We start from the raw sequence: 17,532 nt of genomic DNA on the forward strand, positions 1-17,532 counted from the left end.
ACAAGCAATCGCGTGACATCTGGATAATTGGTTTCAATCAATTGCTTGAAATCCAGGCAAGTCACACACACTCTCTCACACTCTCACTCTCTCCCTATTCCTGGTGCACAATCGGCGGGCCGGAGTAGTGGGGCAAACTTGGAAAAAGCCACAGGGTCTTGGACTAACGTTAGCCACAGCTCCTCGGTGTTTATTATATGTACTCCGTAAGCGATGAGGCATCCATCTCGCTTCAGATGCATCTTTGGCACGACCAATTGCCATTCCCCTCCCCCTTTGCTCATCCTGAAGTCTTGATCAGGAATCCCTCACCAAGATGTACTTCCGACACGGGCTGCCTGATATTACGTGATGTGACATGGAAGAATGCAAACCCCTCACACTGTTGATATCTCTCAACCAGCCATTGCTAATAGCATAAACACTACACACTAAAGCTTCCCACCGAAACCAACCTCACGATAACTCAGCTCGTCGAATTGATGATGCTCCTTGTACCCACAAGTTGTCCACAGGATAACCACGAGAGCAAGTGCAGGCTTGACACATGTTCAAGTATCATCAATTGACGACAATCTGACTTATAAATCTGGTGGCCGGTTCTTGTACTGTTGGGTATTAATGATATACTCTGCGACGATAAGGCAAATGACCATGATAGTATTAATATGGCATTTAGTTATTGTGTGAGCTAAATTTATATAGGGTATATATAACATGTATGATATGGTGCACAGCAAAAGGCTCATTCATGAGGTTCACTCATGTTATTAACTTCAAACAAACCGAAGGACCCAAAAAACAAAGCGCTCCATACATGTTCGGAAGTTTGGGGAAATTGTCAAAAAGGTAGATTTGCGAATGTCGCTTCTGTGGATCGAACACAGTGCCTCCAGATTTCGCAACTGAAGTTGAGCTTCAGTCTGGCGCTCTCCCAAGTGAGCTAAAGCGACTTGGTTTTGGTTCGAGATGAATCCTCTGTGGTCAGAGAATCACAATGATTGGTTGCTAGATATTTAATTGTGACCAACTATATAACAGATATCCCGCTTAGAGTGGGAACTCACGAAATTGCATGATCCATTGGAATGGTTTTGGTGCTTTCTCGTGGATATCACCCTAACTAACCTAGCCTATCCCGATTTAGATGGTTGTCAGAGCGGGGGGTTTCTTGCTTTAGGTCAGGACCTTGGGAGCTGGGAGGTGTTTCTACTGTTCTAGTCCTAGGCGGGTCAGCACTATACTCACTTCAGTCTTTCATACTTACATAACAGGCTAAGTCTATTACAGCCAAACATTTTGAAGCGCCCTTCCGTTAACAGCAGGTACTGTACCATTTCTGCTTGCCAAACATGTTTCATAAGTATTGTCTGCTCACTTCCCCTATCTATAGCTCAAGTTCAGCTGGGTTGTACATGTCATATGCTGCTAATGTTGCGCCACTCATTATTCGCCTTTTCTAGAGTAGTCGATATTAGATTAACAAGCCCCAACTCTGCCATCTATTGTTGCAACTCCCTAGGTTAGGCCTCAAAGCTTTAAACGCGCTATCCGAGTCGCTTTTGCATTTCTCTTCCGACATCAGCTTCTCATTTTGGCGGAAGTTTCAACAAATATGTAATTTGTGGCAGGCACTTGGCGGCTACCACCCAGGATCCCAACCGCAGGGCAAGACGCCCATGCTAGTGTGGTGCCAACGCAAGCGATAAGTCTTCGGTCAGCTTTATAGGCGGTACATAACAACGGTGCAAGGATAGTCGCAACGTTTTGCATTTAATTATAAACCGGCTGCCCAAGCCGACCTGTTAGAAGAAATATGTATAATAAGCCGAAGACTAGGGTGGGACCGATGAATCGCAGGGACATAGTTGTCCATAACGAGACTAATGTAGAGAAGCTGTTGACAGCGTAGAAGATGACATACCGGTGTTCTATCTTCTTCCCCGCAGCAATTTGCTTCCCATATTCGACAGCCGATAGAAGGACGTGGTATTGATCTTCGACGTCATAATCGGGGACGCCATGCGTGTAAGCCAGCGTTACGACTATCCCTAGTCATTCAGAAGATAGTAAACGTTCTACTTATTGGATTGGATATACTAGATTACAGGGAGAAAGATCTGGTATCGAATGATTGTACGCCTGAACAGGTTTCCATCTATCTTATGCGCTGGCGTGTGACGAAGGACGATTCCGGCGCCGACATAGACCTCCGCGTGCAGCATCTCCACCCCGACCCAGTCCACATTCAATTCAACTTGTTTACTATTGACAGCATCGGTTAGGCCAGTTCAAATACCTTGATGACATTGTCTTTGATCCATCTCCAACCACAAGCACTCCATTAGCGCCGACGACGCATGATATTGTCAATGTAACGCGGTCGTGCAAGGCGTCCCCTCCGCAGCCTATCATTAGTTATGGCAATCAGATAATTCATGATACTCTGGCTCTGTAGGTTAGATAAGGCGTGCGGTTTCAGCGGCAATGGAAGGCAGGATGTGTATACCGGGTATCCTGCCGAGAGTTGCGACGGGGACATCTTCGCTGCCCATCTAATCACGGGTGCTGCCAGGCGGGTAAAAGGACGCCTAGAACTCCGTGATCAAGCGTTAATCTCTCGGGGGGAAAAATGGATTGCCATGATGGACAATCATGAAAGCGGGCGTCCGATGTTCATCGTTCGCATGCGCGGCATCCCGCCTATAGTCGACTTAGTGGGCGCAACTCTCCCAAGTTCCACGTGAAACATCGGTCCGCGTCACTGCTTTCAACCTGTCTTCTGAGTTAATATAGCGATCGCGACAAGTACTTCGGCCTTCACAAAAATCGACGGAGATGGCTATGGCATGGCTGGCAGCGGTGCAGTTGATGATTTAAAGTGGGAATTCCATAGCTGATCCTTGGTGGTCGCCCGACAACAGCACGAAGCAAGTCTATTGGCAGACGGACACAATATCACCGGAATATGGCGGAAATAAATCTTTTCCATGCTACAATTTCAGGGAATCATACGGGCGCAACTACAGGGTGTATATCGCGCCGTGCCCAAGTTGTGAATCCGACGCTTTCCTTCACGTACCGAAACGCCCCGACACCATACCATATCGCGAACCGTACCTCTCAGGAAATGTTACTCCGACTGTCTCGTATTGATGTCCGAATGCTGGCGAGTACACTCTCATGGAAGTGAGCGCGGGATCTGCCAAGGTCAACATCGCTTGGTTGTTATCGCCCCACGTCGGGACCGTACGGTCATTTACAACAATTATTCGGACGACGGCTTTAGTTTCTTAGACGGCAGTGAGAGCGTCACTTTGACTTAGCCGCCGCTTTACGTGTTCGCTTTCGATTAGCACTCTGGAAATATCAAGCAAAGCGGCGCAGTCAGTGCTAGTAAGAAGACGAGCGACGGGGGACATTATGCCACTATCGAGGTGTCTACCAACATATTAGAATCCAGCGGGGAGTTGACCAGGACTATGGGCACAGTAGATGGCAGAGCCCGCCAAGTAGCACCTAGAATTTGTCGACTGAAGTCTGAGGACTAGCAGTGCTCAAGTGTTTAATGAGTGGGACGAACTATATACCAATGAATGATACACACCTAAGCTATCCTACACACATCGTTGTCCATACGAGTTTTCTTTTTAGTGACAGGCCTTTCCATACTTTTTCAGGCGTAGGTAGTTGTACGGTAGTGGCGTTAAGAAGCCAGCCACAGCTGAAAGTGCAGCCGCCGCCCAGAAGACAGGGTCATGCAGTGCCACCACACCGCCGGTAAGGTGGTAATCGACGATGTTCTCAGCTGCCTCCATGCTGATCATCGAGATGAGGCTCATGCCGGCAGCCGTCTTCGCGGCTGCCGGCCAAGTCAAGCTGTCGCGACCAAGCCGAAGAAGAACAGTTTCCAGCACCATGGAAGTCGTGAGGCCACTTGCCACTACTCTACGTATCAGCATTGGCGTCGATTACGCTGCGAAGGGATATATTCTGAAGAATCAAGTCCTTACTGGCAATAGCCATCGTCGGGCCCAGACCTAACGTCGGAAAATAGGCCTGTAGAAACCACATGGCAGCAAAGTCTCCCGTAGTGCACCCCAGCAAGCAGCGAAAGGTGTTGACGGACGCCCTTCGCCATGTATGCTTGCATCTCCAGAACCGGAGTTCTAATGGCTGTGGACCCCGTTTTTCTGGGCCCTTGTCGAATTTATATATTGATTGAAGGCGGTCATTCGACGCGTTTGCTCTGGGGGCCTCATGATCAGAATACCGGCTGACTCCCCAAACCGATTTCCTCGGAGCCAAAAATATATGGCAGCCGTGCTGGTGGGTGACTTTTGGCCGTGGAAGCCGGCTCAAGAATTGCTGCATTATTTCGGCGTACGAGAGATGGACAATAATCACACCAGCAGTCAAAAATTGGACGTTGGCCAGGCACTGGCTGGATAGAGCAATCGATGAAAGTTATATACCGGGGGACTGCGGCGATTGACCATGGTTCTTACAACGCGACGCACAATTGACGCTGACCCCCCGTAGGCCCCACTAAACGCTGGCGATGAGATCAGTCATATTATTCAACCAGGAATATCGTCAAGAGACTTGATCTACATCATTCAAGAACCTTAAAAGTGTTTGCTAAAGGCAAAATACCACGCAGTCGATCAATCTGTACATGTACAGCTCGAAATGCTGCAGCAACATACCTCTGGTCATCCTTGCAAATAACCCGGTTCCAATCTGGAGGAGGACTGATTGGCAAGATTTGGTAACCTAAGGTTAGAAACACTGCGCGCTAGGTTAGTCAGTTAATGCTGCGTACCCTGGACCAAACAGCGGCGTGCTGACCATCAGGAAATTAAGTGATCTAAGCTGAGAGGGTTGTTGTTAATGATTCATATTTTGTTGCCAAGCAACAATAATCTATGGAAGATGTGAACTGATTCAACCCTAAATAAAAGCTGTGCTAAAGTCAATCAGATCTGTAATATAGAGGAGAGTTTGTGTTGTACATGTGCATTGTGCACAAAACCGGACAATTAGAAACTGGACTTTATAGGCTGCACCCAGGGGACCACTCCGTTCATAGGCTCAGCGCCACTGACAAAATCCAGAACTGGTGTTTTCGCAATGGTTTTGGAGCCTCGATTGGCCAGAAACCTTTGCAAGAAAGCACTGGGGAAGATGTATTTATCGAAGAACCACAACCCTGTGCTCTGCCAGGTTGCCATAGCCGTAGCACCAGATGACTGCTCACAGCCTGCTTTGACAGAATCATATCGAGTGTCTTGATAAATCTTGAAAGCAGTGGTGATATCGTTCATAGATGGACTTGTAGATTGCGACTGAGGGCGATTGTCATTGCTGCCCACGATTCTGTGTAGCTGATTCATCAAGACTGCTACGTCGGCAACACCATTGTTGAATCCGGACCCGGTGCTCGGTGTGAACTTGTGCTTAGCATCGCCGACGAGTACGATCCGGCCCCAGCTCCAATGCTCCACCACCCCTTCCTCGAGATCAACTAAACCGGTGTGTATACGTGCGTTGTAAGCGTCTCGCACGGTCACACCTTTAGCGATGGGCAGATGACCCCAGCGGCCAACGAAAGCTTCCTCGTCAATTTCAGTATACCGAGCGCGCAACTTTGTCGGCTTCTCTAAGCGCTCGTACAGTCCCATGACCGCAGTATCATCGCCAGCAAACACCTGAATTCCCAGCCCGTTGCCGTGAGTCTCATTCACTTGCCCAGGCTGAAGGCCAGTCTTCGTGGGGAACCTTACCCAAAAGCACCGGTATGTTGTGAGGTATGGATTCTCCGCGTTAAGGGCAGCGCCGCTTGTAGGTTCTGTGTTAAGGGCCATGAGTCGCATCTGCTCCCGTACAGGACTATGACAGCCATCTGCCCCAATGACGATACTTCCTTCGAAGGATGTGCCATCAGTGCAACTCACTGTTACGCCGTCTTTCGAAGTAGAGATGTTCTGGACTTGCTTGTTTGGTCGCATGCGTTCCTGGCTCTCCCGCGGGAGGCTCTCAAAGAGTATTTTCGTCAATTCGTGTCGGCCAAGTACCCTGGGATATTCGCCATGGCTGTAGACTCATTAGTGGTTCCTCTTCACTAGATTGGGCGGCTGGCTCACTTCTTCTTTATCCCTTCGAAGATCGTCATAACGCCGAGATCATTTCCGTTATGATCGCACCGGCCAATCTGAGGTAGTGGACTGCTGACTTTCTTCAAGGAGTCAAGGAGTCCGAGCTGTCCCAGAACACGCATCCCCATTGGCACAAGGACCAAGCTAGCACCGGCATCTATAACGATACAAGATCGTCTCTCGAGGACAACAAAGTCGATATTGGCACGGGTTAGCGCGTGGGCTGCTGTCAGTCCTACGGGGCCGCCCCCGACGACTATGACTTTGAAACCGCCTGAGGGCATCGCAATTTAGAGAAGAATTAAAAGAGTTGTTATGATAATCTAGTCAGACTATATTGGTTTCCAATTAGCGTCTCTCAACGGAACAGGCGCTACGGTAGTTTGTTCTGTTCTGGTGGAGGTGTGCTTGTTGAATATAGTTGCTGCTTCACAATTCCACGATTCAACTTATCAAGAGACATTGTAGCATATATACGTTAACATTCAGTGTTTTTGTGCTCTCCGTTCTCTCCGACAGCATCAGATGTAGTTGTCACGCCCGGCGGGGCTCGAGAAGGTCGAGAGCCTGGACTACGTTGTCGCAATCGCATTCAACTGTTATGGGGCTGTGAGACCCGGGGGATACCACTAACCTAAGAACTAAGGTTACGTGGTTATGCTGGAGGGAGCCTAAGTCCTTTGCATCCAATCACAGATGAAATTGACCGAGTGTTCCAAGCTGGGGGGTCTGGGTGAACGATAGTGGGGTCTGTCGCATTCGCTTAAGGTCGAAGAGGTCGGACGAATCCTGAACCGACATCAAATTAAGTCTGTCCTGTTTCGTTGAAATGTCGATCGTCATTCGAGACCTGTTCCTCTCGAATTCTTTTCCGATCGGTCATTTGCATTCAGCCGACACTCGGGCTCTTGCGCGTGCTGCCCCCGCTGATGAGCATCGAGGTAATTCTAGCAAAGAGGAGTTGGCACAGAGATATCCAAGCATGTACACTAACTTAGGAAACTAAGGTAAGTAGTGTGATTACCTATCATCTCAAGTCTATCTATAGCGACACTAGTAAATCTAAGTCCCATAACTCCAGTACAAGATATGCAAGACATCAATAGGATTCTCCAAAGATCCCCACATTCTTACACCTCTAGCACCACCCCCTAAGCTTCAGTGATCTTAAGCACCGCCTGCAATGACCATCACGTCTTCTTTCCCTTGGAAGAGTTTCTCCTTTTTCAACAACAACGCGACGATGATGGTGATAGCACCCGCCGCTATACTAAGAATGTAGACTCGGCTCATGGCATTTGTGATAGCCGCGATAGCTTGTTCCTGCAACGCGGGGTCCAGGGACTCGAACAAGGTACTCGCAGTACCTGCAACGGCGCTCCTGATCTCGGACTCAGAGAAACCCATGCCGCTTAGGATGCGAGTCAGGTCTTTCATGGAAAGACTCTGGAATATCTGACCGCCTACGAGCAAGCAAATTGTCTGGAAACCCAGCTGAGAGAGGTTCTGCATGGACAAAACGCGCTGGACATCAAGGCCGGAGCCCGTCTTCGTCATCATTGTGACACCTGCGACTGTGAAGCCGAGGTTGAAGACAAAGCCGGTGCCCGCCCCGAGTATGATGCTGTAGCCGTAAACATTGGCTATGGGAGTATGAGGACCCACGGTAAACATAGTCGCGCTACCAACCAGCATGAGGACCCCACCCACCATGTATGAAACCCAGCTACAGTCGAGCGCAATCAGCAAGCGGCCAAGAAAACGGCAACGAAGATGGGCACTTACTAGTAGTTGATTTTCGGAATCAAAAACCCAGAGAGCAGGCTCCACGATGCGAGGAAGCAAATGAATGGGAGCAGGCGGACGGCAGCCATCAGTGCCGTGTCTCCCTGCGTAAAGGCGAAGTAAATGGGTATGTAAAAGAGCGGTACGTAGATGTTGGTAGCGGCCATGGCAGTGTTGAGATATAACAGGGTTTGTGTCCTGTCTATCAGAATCTCTTGTGGGGGAAACATGCGTGCTTCACGAGTGGTGAAAATGAGGAAGTACTGCTGAACAAAGGTCAAGATGAACAGCGCCCCGGATACAACGAACGTGGCGATGGTACGGCCGTCATTCCAGGCCCAGGTTGAGCCCGCGAAAGTCAAGACCATGACAAATGTCACGATTGCTGCGGTACCGATAACAAAGCCAACCCAATCGAGAGATTTGAGCTTTCGAAGAATCGGAGTTTGTGTATCGCTGGTTGGCTTGACAGAGGGGAGATAGAAGATGTATACAGGTGCACACACAGCTGCAATAACGCTTGATACCTTGGTAAGTACAGTAATCTATAATGATGTTGTCTATCGATTGACTTACAGGTTGATGTAGAAAGCCCATCTCCACGTCGCCGGAGATGTAGAGAAGGCACCTCCGACAACTGGACCGAGGACAGCACCCAATCCCCAGGTAGCACCCATACCCGAGATGTAGCGGCCACGTACCTGCTCAGCTGTACAGAGGGTAAAGTAGTTGATGATACTGACAGGATTTGTTAGTTTGAATATCGGACAAGTCCGTGGGGATGCCTACCCAAGAAAGATGCCACACCCTCCAACACCGGCAATTGTCCTGCCGACAATGAGAGCGTCCATGTTAGGTGCTGCACCACAGAGCGCAGATGCAGCCTCGAAAATAATGATGCTCCCAATGAACACAGCTTTCTGGTCGAAGATTTCGTAAATGGCAGATCTGCAATGACGAAATTAGTTTTTACGTTCCTCATACACCCGTGGATGAGACCTAGCATACCCAGGCAATATGAAACACACAGAACCAAGAGGAAAACCAGTACCAATCCAGGTAAGACTCTCGACGTGACCAAACTGTTCAACAACAGCAGATTGGATATCTGCGGCAATGGTTCCATCAAGGCCATAGACAAACGCTCCGATGTAAAGAGAGATAGCGGCAAGAGCCCATCGCCAACCATGTACATCTCTTGGGCTGGAATCTGGGATGGAGGTGGAGCTGGGACTAGAGCTTTCATCTTCCTTCTGCTTAAAAGACATATCAGGGGGCGTCTGGGAAGCGGGATCCATGCTGGCCGTCTGGATGCTGCCACTGGAGTACGCTGGGTCCTTTTCCTTTTGGACACTATTTCCCATGTCTTCCGTGGGACTCATTATGGATTGAACCAGTGCACCAAGACGGTGAGGGATCAATAATGAAAGTTGAATGTGGTAGAATATGAATGGGGTGGAAGGTGATTATGGTAGAAGGTAGATGGTGTGGGAGCTGAATATTGTGGCAGGCAATATACAGGACGCACGTAGGGACAGTGTACAATTAGTAATCTGCTTTGCAAATAAGAAGATAAAAAAAAACAGACACCCCCAACTTTCTCTTGTCCGTTTGTAAGTACCAAAGGCCAACGAATCGGGGGCCAGCGCACAGACCACATGTACGTCGGCCAGATTGGCCGCAGCTCTGAGTCTCACCTTTCGGCCATTTTCGCCGTACGGAATGACAGGGAATTCATCTTCCACTTTTGTTGACCATTTTGCTCCGAGCTGCAAAGCAAATTACTCTTATCTTTGGCCTTGCATATGTCCCCATGTCGGATCACTTTATGGATCCTGAAAGCGAGTTGTCCCCTACAATTTCGTCGCCAAGGCCCATGCGGCTCTGCGGCTTCTGTCACAAACCGTTCTTGAAAGGTCCGTTTGCTTTCTGCCACTGCTTACACGTTTTAATTGCATAATAGAAACACCGTACAATCGACATGTATCATACTGTCGTCGTGCTCAACATCGTCCTCGAACTCGTGTCGTGTCATGTCGAGCTTGCAGGATGGCTAAAGTCAAGTGCAACTCCCAGCCTCAATGTTTGAGATGTACCAATAAAGGTCTTGAGTGTGTTTACGACTCATCCATAGCTACCGCCCCTGCTGCATCCAAAAGTCAGGCTGCGATTCAGCAACCGGCAGAGCATGCGGCACCGGTCTTCTCTCCAACTCCATTGACTGATGGCGGCATCAATGGTATGTTCAATGGTTTGTGCGCGCCTGGGGAGCCCACAAACAACAACGATGCGCAAGTGGACATGGACTGGGATGCACTGGATTTGATCGCACCTGGTATCCTCCCGCCAAGTCCCAAGAGCAAACTCTCTTGGACTGCTTGGGCCCCTAGAGACGACTATGTCTCTGCCTTCTCCGCGCCTGCGCACCTGTTCGAGCGGTCATACTCTGACTTCCTGGCTCCCCTCGTTATGCCAGACCTCATTTCAAGTTTTACCTCCAACATTGTCATGCAGATGCTTCGCGCTTTTCCACAAATGATGCTCCGCAGAGAGACTCTCCCTTCTTTCATACACGGACATTGGTTCCGGCTCCAAAGCGATACAGAGCCTGCCCTCCCTAAGCCTCTAGTCAACTGTATGGGTATAGCACAGATGTTCGCTTCCCACAATCCTGACACCAGGCCATTCCTATGGCGCACAATTTTATTAGAGCAACGTTCTTCGGCTGAAAAGGTTGGCACTCATTTTTCTTCACAAAAAAGACTCCCCGAATAGAGCATCATACCTCCGCACAGCCTCATTGGTCTCAAATCAGCTCCTAATCCAGCATATACAAGTATTACCAAACAAATTCGTAACAATCGCTGATGCTGAGCATAGACAAATCAGCGGCAGTTCTCAAAGGAAGACCTTCTGGCGGCTATACAAGCTCAGGTTATATATATCATAATGCGGATCATCGACAATTCAAAGATTGAACCGGACATGAACCTGGAGTTGCTGGTCACGTATTCGGTATGAGGTACAACTCCTCCTACAAAACCTTTGTCTAACTATTGTAGGATCTATGCGATAAGTTCAAGATTCTGTGTAATGAGCCATTTTACCAAGGCGAGAGACTTTATCCGTGTTTTAGTTGGGAAGACTGGGTCTTTGCCGAGTCCAGAAGAAGGTAGTTTTTCTAAAACCTCTGTTTGCTTTACTTCTAACAAGATTGTAGGACAGTCATAGTGTGGCTGCTTATCACACAGATGGTACAAATCAAAATTGGGGTACCCTGTGATAATTGGGATAATTTTCGAGAGATTCCCCTCCCTTCGCCTAAAGCACTTTGGGAGGCAAGCACACGTTCAGAGTGGCAGTTGGAATATGATGTATACAAGTCCATGCCGCGCATGGGTTTGGACCTTTTTGGGGACCTTATAGATGCTTCCAAGCAGAGCCAAGTAAGTTCGAATAAGCTCAAGTTGGACGCTTGGAATGCCACAATCGATCAGCTCGGAGTTTTGCTTAATTTAGGCGCAGCCCTAGTCTCGGGGTGAATTCAAATTTCATACTATTCACCATAATTCGCGCGACAAAATGAGGTCCACAACCTCTGGCAGTGTCTCCTTTACGCTTTTTTCCCTTGGCTTCCAACCAAGTAAGGTTTGCGCCCTCTCACTTTGACACCTAACAGTCATACCGTAACCATGAACGACAGCAGTCGCATTGACAATTTTCCAATCTGAAACGTTGCTCTCAGCTCCGATCTCCTTTATGACGTCCGTAGATATAACTCCTCTCTCCTTGAGAGTTTCGACTAAGGCTTCCATATACTCAGCGAACGTAAGTTCTTCACCGTTCGCAAAATAATAAGAATGTGGACCCCACAATCGCGCATCAGAAGCGCTGCCTCTCTCGGCGTCGGCGACTAATTTGACGTAGATATCCGCGAGGTCATTCACGTGGACGTAACCTAAAATGTTCCTGCCTTGAGCTATGGTGAATCCTGCTGAGAGCCGCTTCGCAGTTGCTACGATGTCGCGAATCGTAATTGGTATCTGGTTCTGAGTTGACTTGCTAAGACCGTACACAACTGTCGGAGAAACAATAGCAACATTCACGTCGGTGGATTCATGTCTCACAAGCTGGTCGGTGCGCTGGTGGTACCGGTCAGGTGACATCGTTATAATGCGCTCGATATGCTGTACGTCGTTCCATAGCATGTCTGTGCCTCTTTCCCCGCCTGCGTCTTCCCCAACAAGAAAGGCACCAGACGTCTGGATATAGAAGCCCTTTCTAGGTCGTAAGGCCAACCCCCGGAGGGCTGCTTCTATGGCGGCAGGACTCTCATTGAGCTGATCAGGAGCCGCATCTAGACGTGTGAGTTTGGAGACACTCCATGACTTGGACAGGGGCCTTGTACGACATACTAATCACAATGCCGGCGGCCTTGGATTCGCTTTCTATGAGGTTCACATTCCTTATGTCGCCAACGATCGCCCGTATCCTTGGGTACGCTTTCTCGAGCCTTGCAGCTTTATCTTGATCTCGAACAAGAGCCGCAACCTCCACCTCAGGAAGTTGTGCCCAAATGGCATTCACTATTGCGCCCCCAATATGGCCGGTAGCCCCAAGACTGTATTGAAATTAGCCGAAATCGGAGAGGCAACATAAGCAGCTGTGGGCGCGCGATGCTTACAAGAATAACTTTGTCATGATATCGAGAATTCACATTGGCGCAATTGAATTTTCGACCATGCAAAGCAATGACGTCCTAGTCAAGCTGATATATACGGTGGAGCCTTTCAAATGCTCAATGATGCCACCTTGGCAGGGTCCTTTCCGCATCACGATAAAGACGCGCACCCTCAGGGTTGCACGGGGCTTAGTGGCGGGTTCAGGCTGAGGCATATGATGACTGCAGGAAAGGACTTTCGTCTTTTTTTTTATGGCGCAACGACAATCTGATTCAGCCAATAGTCATGGTCACTGCTGCCGGCGTGGGGTTGCCGCCGCTCCGGGGGAGTCTTCCGGAATGCCCTCTTTGGACACCACAATCTGCTGCAGATTCCTGCAATCGAGCATTACATATTACGAGGATTATCTAGCCAGGCCTGATAGTTCACAGCTTATCCAATGATATCGCAAGGACTAAATGGATGTTGCATGAGAATCTGACAATACCGTGTCAGACGGAACCCGTTCTGGACAAGGGCTTGCCGCCGCCGCCTAATTGGCTCCAGGTAGCCCCCCCCACGTAAGATGGCAGAAACAGCAGCATCGAAGCGGCTTTGTGGAGGGTTTCCATGGGCGGCTAGTCTTGCCGCCTGAATCTATATCATGGGCTGCTATAACGAATCTAGTTTGCCAGCCCGGTTAATCCCGTTATCGCAGTTGAAGGATGGTATGTATAATGACAGGTAGGCAAAGCGCTGACACATGTCTCTAACCGAACGGGGAATAGCCGATCTGATCGTACGAAGCCCTGGCTCAGACATTCTGCAACATACTGCATGTGTACCGGGGACCTTGGGACGCGAAGGTAATCTGACATCGCGAAAGTATGCGTGATAATGCAAGTCGCGATCCTTCAGGAAGACGTGATGTTGAGCGCTGCGATGCTGGTGCCGCTGATGTACGCACTGCCAGTGTGATTGGGTACTACATTAATGGTCGGTCCGAACCTTTTTCATCCTTCTTATGAGCTGAATCTACTTAGCTCGGTTCGGACCCTTCCCAACCCTCATCCCACCTGGCCCAACGACTTTTCTTTCGGCGTTGCTTATCCCTCCGGCTTTCATCCATCTCCGATAGGGCACGATGGAAGGGGAAAGTTCCACAGAAATCGGTGCGACGTACGGGGCGCCACAACAGCAAGACACGGAAGCAAGACCAACAGTTGCATGCTTACGATGCCGGGATCAGAAGCTCAGGTGCGACCGTGATGTCCCGTCATGTATGAGGTGCCGCAAGCAAAGAGCCGTGTGCAAGTATCCATCGCCGCCAAACCGAAGACGCATCGCGCAGAAGACGAGCGAGGCCAAGGCAGCAGCCGCGGTAGCAGCGTCGCAGGTCAATGTTGTAGAGCATGTTCAACAGCCTGAAGTTTCTATAGCGTTGAGCTCAAGAAAGAAGCAACGCATCGTTGAAAACGATGGTAAAGATGAAATCAGACGTGAACATATTCCTGACCCCAACCTCAACCATACCTCTGAAGATACCGCAACTGCCGAATTGCCCTCAACGGAAGTTGGCCTGCTACTTCTGGAAATATACTTCAAGCGAGTCTACAACGCTACGCTTTTGTTTCACAAGACCGTAGCATTCCAGCTCTATCGGCAGGATGGCATACCTGGCTACCTTCTTCGTGCCATCTTCGCGCATGCGGCTACCTTCTTGGAGCAAGTCGACTCTCCATACGAAGAAAATATCAAGATAATTCCCATGCCAAAGCTTTCGGAAAAGTCTTGGTCGTGGGCACGGGCCGCAAGTCGAGAGGCCCTCTCATACGCAGACGAGCCCACGCTCGTCAGAATACAAGCCTTGCAAGTTTTGGAGCTTTACTACTTCTCTAGGGGTGAGATCCATCGCTCCATAATACACGCATCCCTGGCCTACAAACTTAGTCAGCTCCTCGGCTATGACAGGCTGCATGGTAGTGGTGCACTTCCTTCAGCGTACCGGAACCTGCAGTTCGATCACGAGATAAAACGACGGTGCTTCTGGGCGAGTTGGTGCAGTATCCTTATCGGTAGTCAGCCCTTGGATTCATCGAGGGTGTGTGAGAAGGTCATGGGTTTACCCCTACCAGCAAGACTTGGGAACGGAGGGCTGGCGCAAGCAATAGAGCTCAAGCTAGGCCAACGGATGGGAGTGGACTGGACAACAAGCACCGAGTCCTCACCCCCGAGCCAGTCTGGTTTGCCGCCGTGTTCGTTGATGGCAGAACTTATCAAGCTTTTGGGTATATGGTAAGTGCGTTTGACTTTGTGACCTTTCATAGTTGTGGCATGTTCCCTAACCCTGTCATTATCTCTCAATGTACTCACCTAAGTCTTATGGAATCTAGATTCTAATAATTCTCTAGGACCAAAGTCAAAGCTTTCATTTGTGAACCGCTAAACAGCTCTGACCCGCAACGAACCGTTCAACTAAACAAACTGACCGAGCTTCTCGATCGTGAAGGACGGTCTCTGAACTTACCTCTTACTAAACTCCAGGCTCGAGCTGAAGTTTACGAGGAGAGCCCTGAGCTTCTCACATCTGTGACATCCGTATACTACCTCAGTCAAATGCTCCTGTATGCTTCCAGAGTCCCCATGTTCTCGGGTCGTTTTGCCGAATCCGCAGATTCAAGGAAATCAGTGCAGCAGAACGGCGAGATGACTTTTCAACATGCGACTGGATTTGCGGAGCTTTTAAAACAGTTTGCTTCAGAAGACTTAGATATTACGAGGCTATGGCCTTTCGTCGGTTATGCAACCTTTGTGGCAGGGAGTGTGTTTGTGGTACGTAGCCTATGGGACCAATGCGACGCCCGAAGCAGCCATCTCCACCGCATGACGCCAAGGTAACATTGGAACATGGCAATGCCATTGGTGAAGTCATTGCTGAGCGGGACTTACATGCTCGTTGTTTATGCTCCTCTTATGTCGTACCCTGCTAACTATTGCTTCCTAATTTTAGTCATACAGGAACACGATGCAGTCAGCTGGATCGGGATGCCAATCCGGACAGGTCCCTGTACCGCTTTCGGAAGAGCTTAAGACCATTAAGACAACATTAGGGGTATTGAGCATCTACTGGAAGCCACTACGCATTTTGGTACGCCTTGCTAATGCCCTATAACCCTAACCCTTTTGTTGCTCTCCTTTCGCTCTGGCTGTCATAAGCTTACACTAAGAAGTCAGCCAAGTTGAACAAAGCAATTGAAACCGGCCAGTCCGGCGACCTAGAATTGCTTACCGCGGGTATCTATCCATGGGACACATTTCGCTCCAGCCACTCATCTTGGAACTTCGATGACACCATAAGTGTTCCGAATAATTCGAACCCGCTACTTCGGACTTCTCCAAACGTCATTCTTGCTGATTATCAGGAAGTGGACTGGCACATGAACAACACAGAGTCTCATCGTACAGGCCCAGAGCTTCAGAATTTTTCACAAGCCAGGGCAGGTACGGAAAGAGTTCTCTCAGAACCGCCTGATTCGGGGTATCAGTCCACAGTCGGGGACACCCTTTGGATCAGCCATGGAGGAAATATCTTTGAGTCAGATTGGTGGGACGTCCCGTTTGATGGTTGGGAATACCCTCACCCTTTAGGTGAGATGCCATCAAGAAATCCTGTGGGATAGTTAGTCTGGGGTCCACAAGACCCTCCTTCCAACGGGTATTCGGGGCTTTCTTTTCTTCATCTTTTCAACATTGTGGATATAGAGAAGTTGCAAATGGCTGTACTTACTCATTCATGTACAACCTACGTTCAACAAGATAAATCGGGTTTTCTAGATTTGCGTTACCAGGCTTTCGGCAATCGAGGAATGTGGATTGTGTTGGACTGCAGGTGTATCCTCTAGAATCCTTTCTGCAAGGGCGTAATGATATTGACTAGTACAGTTTTAGAGAACAATGAGAGAATGTCTGGCCCCTTCTAAAAATTGATCCTTCGGTGGTCACTTGTCCTTAAATTTGCAAAATAATACATTCGGTCCCCGAATCTGTTCGGTCCGTACCTAATCTGACATGCCGAACAGCTCGATCTAGGCGCTCAAACAATTTATAAACAACACTGCACCTGAACTTAATTAAATGTAACCATACCATCTTCGCAACGCATATCACCATAGCTTCGAAACCCACTCACCAGCCCTACACTAGTCCTGCCCAACATGCCGAGCGAGCCACAATACACAATGCTCCTCTTTTTCAAGCGGAACCCAAACCTTACTCCCGCTGAGTTTAGGGAGTACTATGAGGCCAATCACGCGCCGATGGTTTTGGAGATCGCCAAAACTGCGAAGGGGCTGGTGTGTTACACGCGACGATACATCCAGCACGACGCATCGGATCCGTCCCATGGCCATCCATTCACCGTCTTTGGACAACCAGCCCCAACAGTACCATACGACATCGTCAATGAGGTGACATTTCAGACCAGGGAGGATGCTGCCGACTTCTCTAGAATGATGTACGAGACAGAACATGCAACAAAGGTGCTAGAAGACGAGAACAAGCTCTTTATTAGAGACCAGATGAGGGGTATGATCGTCGAAACTCTTGTCTCTTGATCAATGGAGCACGAGCTGGAGTATATGCTCGTACGCAGTTATACGGCGGCGAACTGCTGTGTCACGTTTTCTTGGCCATGTGCTAGATGCAGCCCTTTTGCACGTCGTCTAGCTACGACGCCAAATTAGCCACATAATGAACGTGTGTGGAGCAAGCCCTTTTTGCGCCTGATTCACTTGGTACAAAATCCGATGCAAACTTGCCGCCACACTAAGGCATGTGGCCGATGCACGACATCCCATTGCCGAGCGCGCGACTATACCAGGCTGGTTTCCTATATGTATATAGAACAACCCATTCAATACAACAAGGAG

The 17,532-nt window shown here is 49.1% G+C and overlaps 8 protein-coding genes and 1 non-coding gene across 9 annotated transcripts; 4 read left to right on the forward strand and 5 right to left on the reverse strand.

Annotated features, from left to right (window-relative positions):
• Window positions 1–862: 862 nt before the first annotated feature.
• Window positions 863–953, reverse strand: BKA67DRAFT_t197. Its single transcript has one exon. It is a non-coding gene; the product is annotated as a tRNA-Phe (tRNA).
• Window positions 954–2,022: 1,069 nt separating this feature from the next.
• BKA67DRAFT_542761 (uncharacterized protein) lies at window positions 2,023–2,747 on the forward strand (the record flags this gene model as incomplete). Its single annotated transcript, XM_046101154.1, has 4 exons — window positions 2,023–2,028; window positions 2,104–2,136; window positions 2,276–2,374; window positions 2,469–2,747. The coding sequence occupies 4 exons, from the start codon at window positions 2,023–2,025 to the stop codon at window positions 2,745–2,747; spliced, it is 417 nt and encodes a 138-aa protein (XP_045950932.1).
• Window positions 2,748–3,650: 903 nt separating this feature from the next.
• On the reverse strand, window positions 3,651–4,374 carry BKA67DRAFT_528633 (uncharacterized protein; the record flags this gene model as incomplete). Its single annotated transcript, XM_046098966.1, has 2 exons — window positions 3,651–3,943; window positions 4,014–4,374. The coding sequence occupies 2 exons, from the start codon at window positions 4,372–4,374 to the stop codon at window positions 3,651–3,653; spliced, it is 654 nt and encodes a 217-aa protein (XP_045950933.1).
• Window positions 4,375–5,042: 668 nt separating this feature from the next.
• BKA67DRAFT_596432 (uncharacterized protein) lies at window positions 5,043–6,442 on the reverse strand (the record flags this gene model as incomplete). Its single annotated transcript, XM_046105298.1, has 2 exons — window positions 5,043–6,096; window positions 6,147–6,442. The coding sequence occupies 2 exons, from the start codon at window positions 6,440–6,442 to the stop codon at window positions 5,043–5,045; spliced, it is 1,350 nt and encodes a 449-aa protein (XP_045950934.1).
• Window positions 6,443–7,325: 883 nt separating this feature from the next.
• Window positions 7,326–9,211, reverse strand: BKA67DRAFT_528698 (putative efflux pump antibiotic resistance protein; the record flags this gene model as incomplete). Its single annotated transcript, XM_046098974.1, has 5 exons — window positions 7,326–7,884; window positions 7,944–8,462; window positions 8,520–8,681; window positions 8,733–8,891; window positions 8,952–9,211. The coding sequence occupies 5 exons, from the start codon at window positions 9,209–9,211 to the stop codon at window positions 7,326–7,328; spliced, it is 1,659 nt and encodes a 552-aa protein (XP_045950935.1).
• A 343-nt stretch (window positions 9,212–9,554) lies between these two features.
• Window positions 9,555–11,494, forward strand: BKA67DRAFT_146255 (uncharacterized protein). The gene is made up of 5 exons (XM_046095091.1): window positions 9,555–9,859; window positions 9,907–10,676; window positions 10,824–10,958; window positions 11,006–11,115; window positions 11,164–11,494. Exons 1-5 carry the CDS (start codon window positions 9,757–9,759, stop codon window positions 11,483–11,485), a joined length of 1,440 nt encoding a protein of 479 aa, XP_045950936.1. The 5' UTR covers window positions 9,555–9,756; the 3' UTR covers window positions 11,486–11,494.
• A 9-nt stretch (window positions 11,495–11,503) lies between these two features.
• On the reverse strand, window positions 11,504–12,560 carry BKA67DRAFT_528643 (uncharacterized protein; the record flags this gene model as incomplete). The annotated part of the gene is made up of 2 exons (XM_046098968.1): window positions 11,504–12,274; window positions 12,333–12,560. Coding segments are annotated over 2 exons (999 nt in total), but the record flags the coding sequence as incomplete, so codon positions are not given.
• A 1,055-nt stretch (window positions 12,561–13,615) lies between these two features.
• BKA67DRAFT_146324 (uncharacterized protein) lies at window positions 13,616–15,944 on the forward strand. The gene is made up of 4 exons (XM_046095093.1): window positions 13,616–14,899; window positions 15,016–15,436; window positions 15,615–15,752; window positions 15,839–15,944. Exons 1-4 carry the CDS (start codon window positions 13,749–13,751, stop codon window positions 15,845–15,847), a joined length of 1,719 nt encoding a protein of 572 aa, XP_045950938.1. The 5' UTR covers window positions 13,616–13,748; the 3' UTR covers window positions 15,848–15,944.
• Window positions 15,945–16,573: 629 nt separating this feature from the next.
• BKA67DRAFT_589122 (EthD domain-containing protein) lies at window positions 16,574–17,255 on the forward strand. The gene has a single exon (XM_046104423.1). The coding sequence runs from the start codon at window positions 16,819–16,821 to the stop codon at window positions 17,215–17,217; it is 399 nt and encodes a 132-aa protein (XP_045950939.1). The 5' UTR covers window positions 16,574–16,818; the 3' UTR covers window positions 17,218–17,255.
• Window positions 17,256–17,532: the final 277 nt, after the last annotated feature.

Source organism: Truncatella angustata (genome assembly GCF_020726525.1).
Source record: "Truncatella angustata strain MPI-SDFR-AT-0073 chromosome Unknown BKA67scaffold_15, whole genome shotgun sequence".
Classification (NCBI taxonomy): domain Eukaryota; kingdom Fungi; phylum Ascomycota; class Sordariomycetes; order Amphisphaeriales; family Sporocadaceae; genus Truncatella; species Truncatella angustata.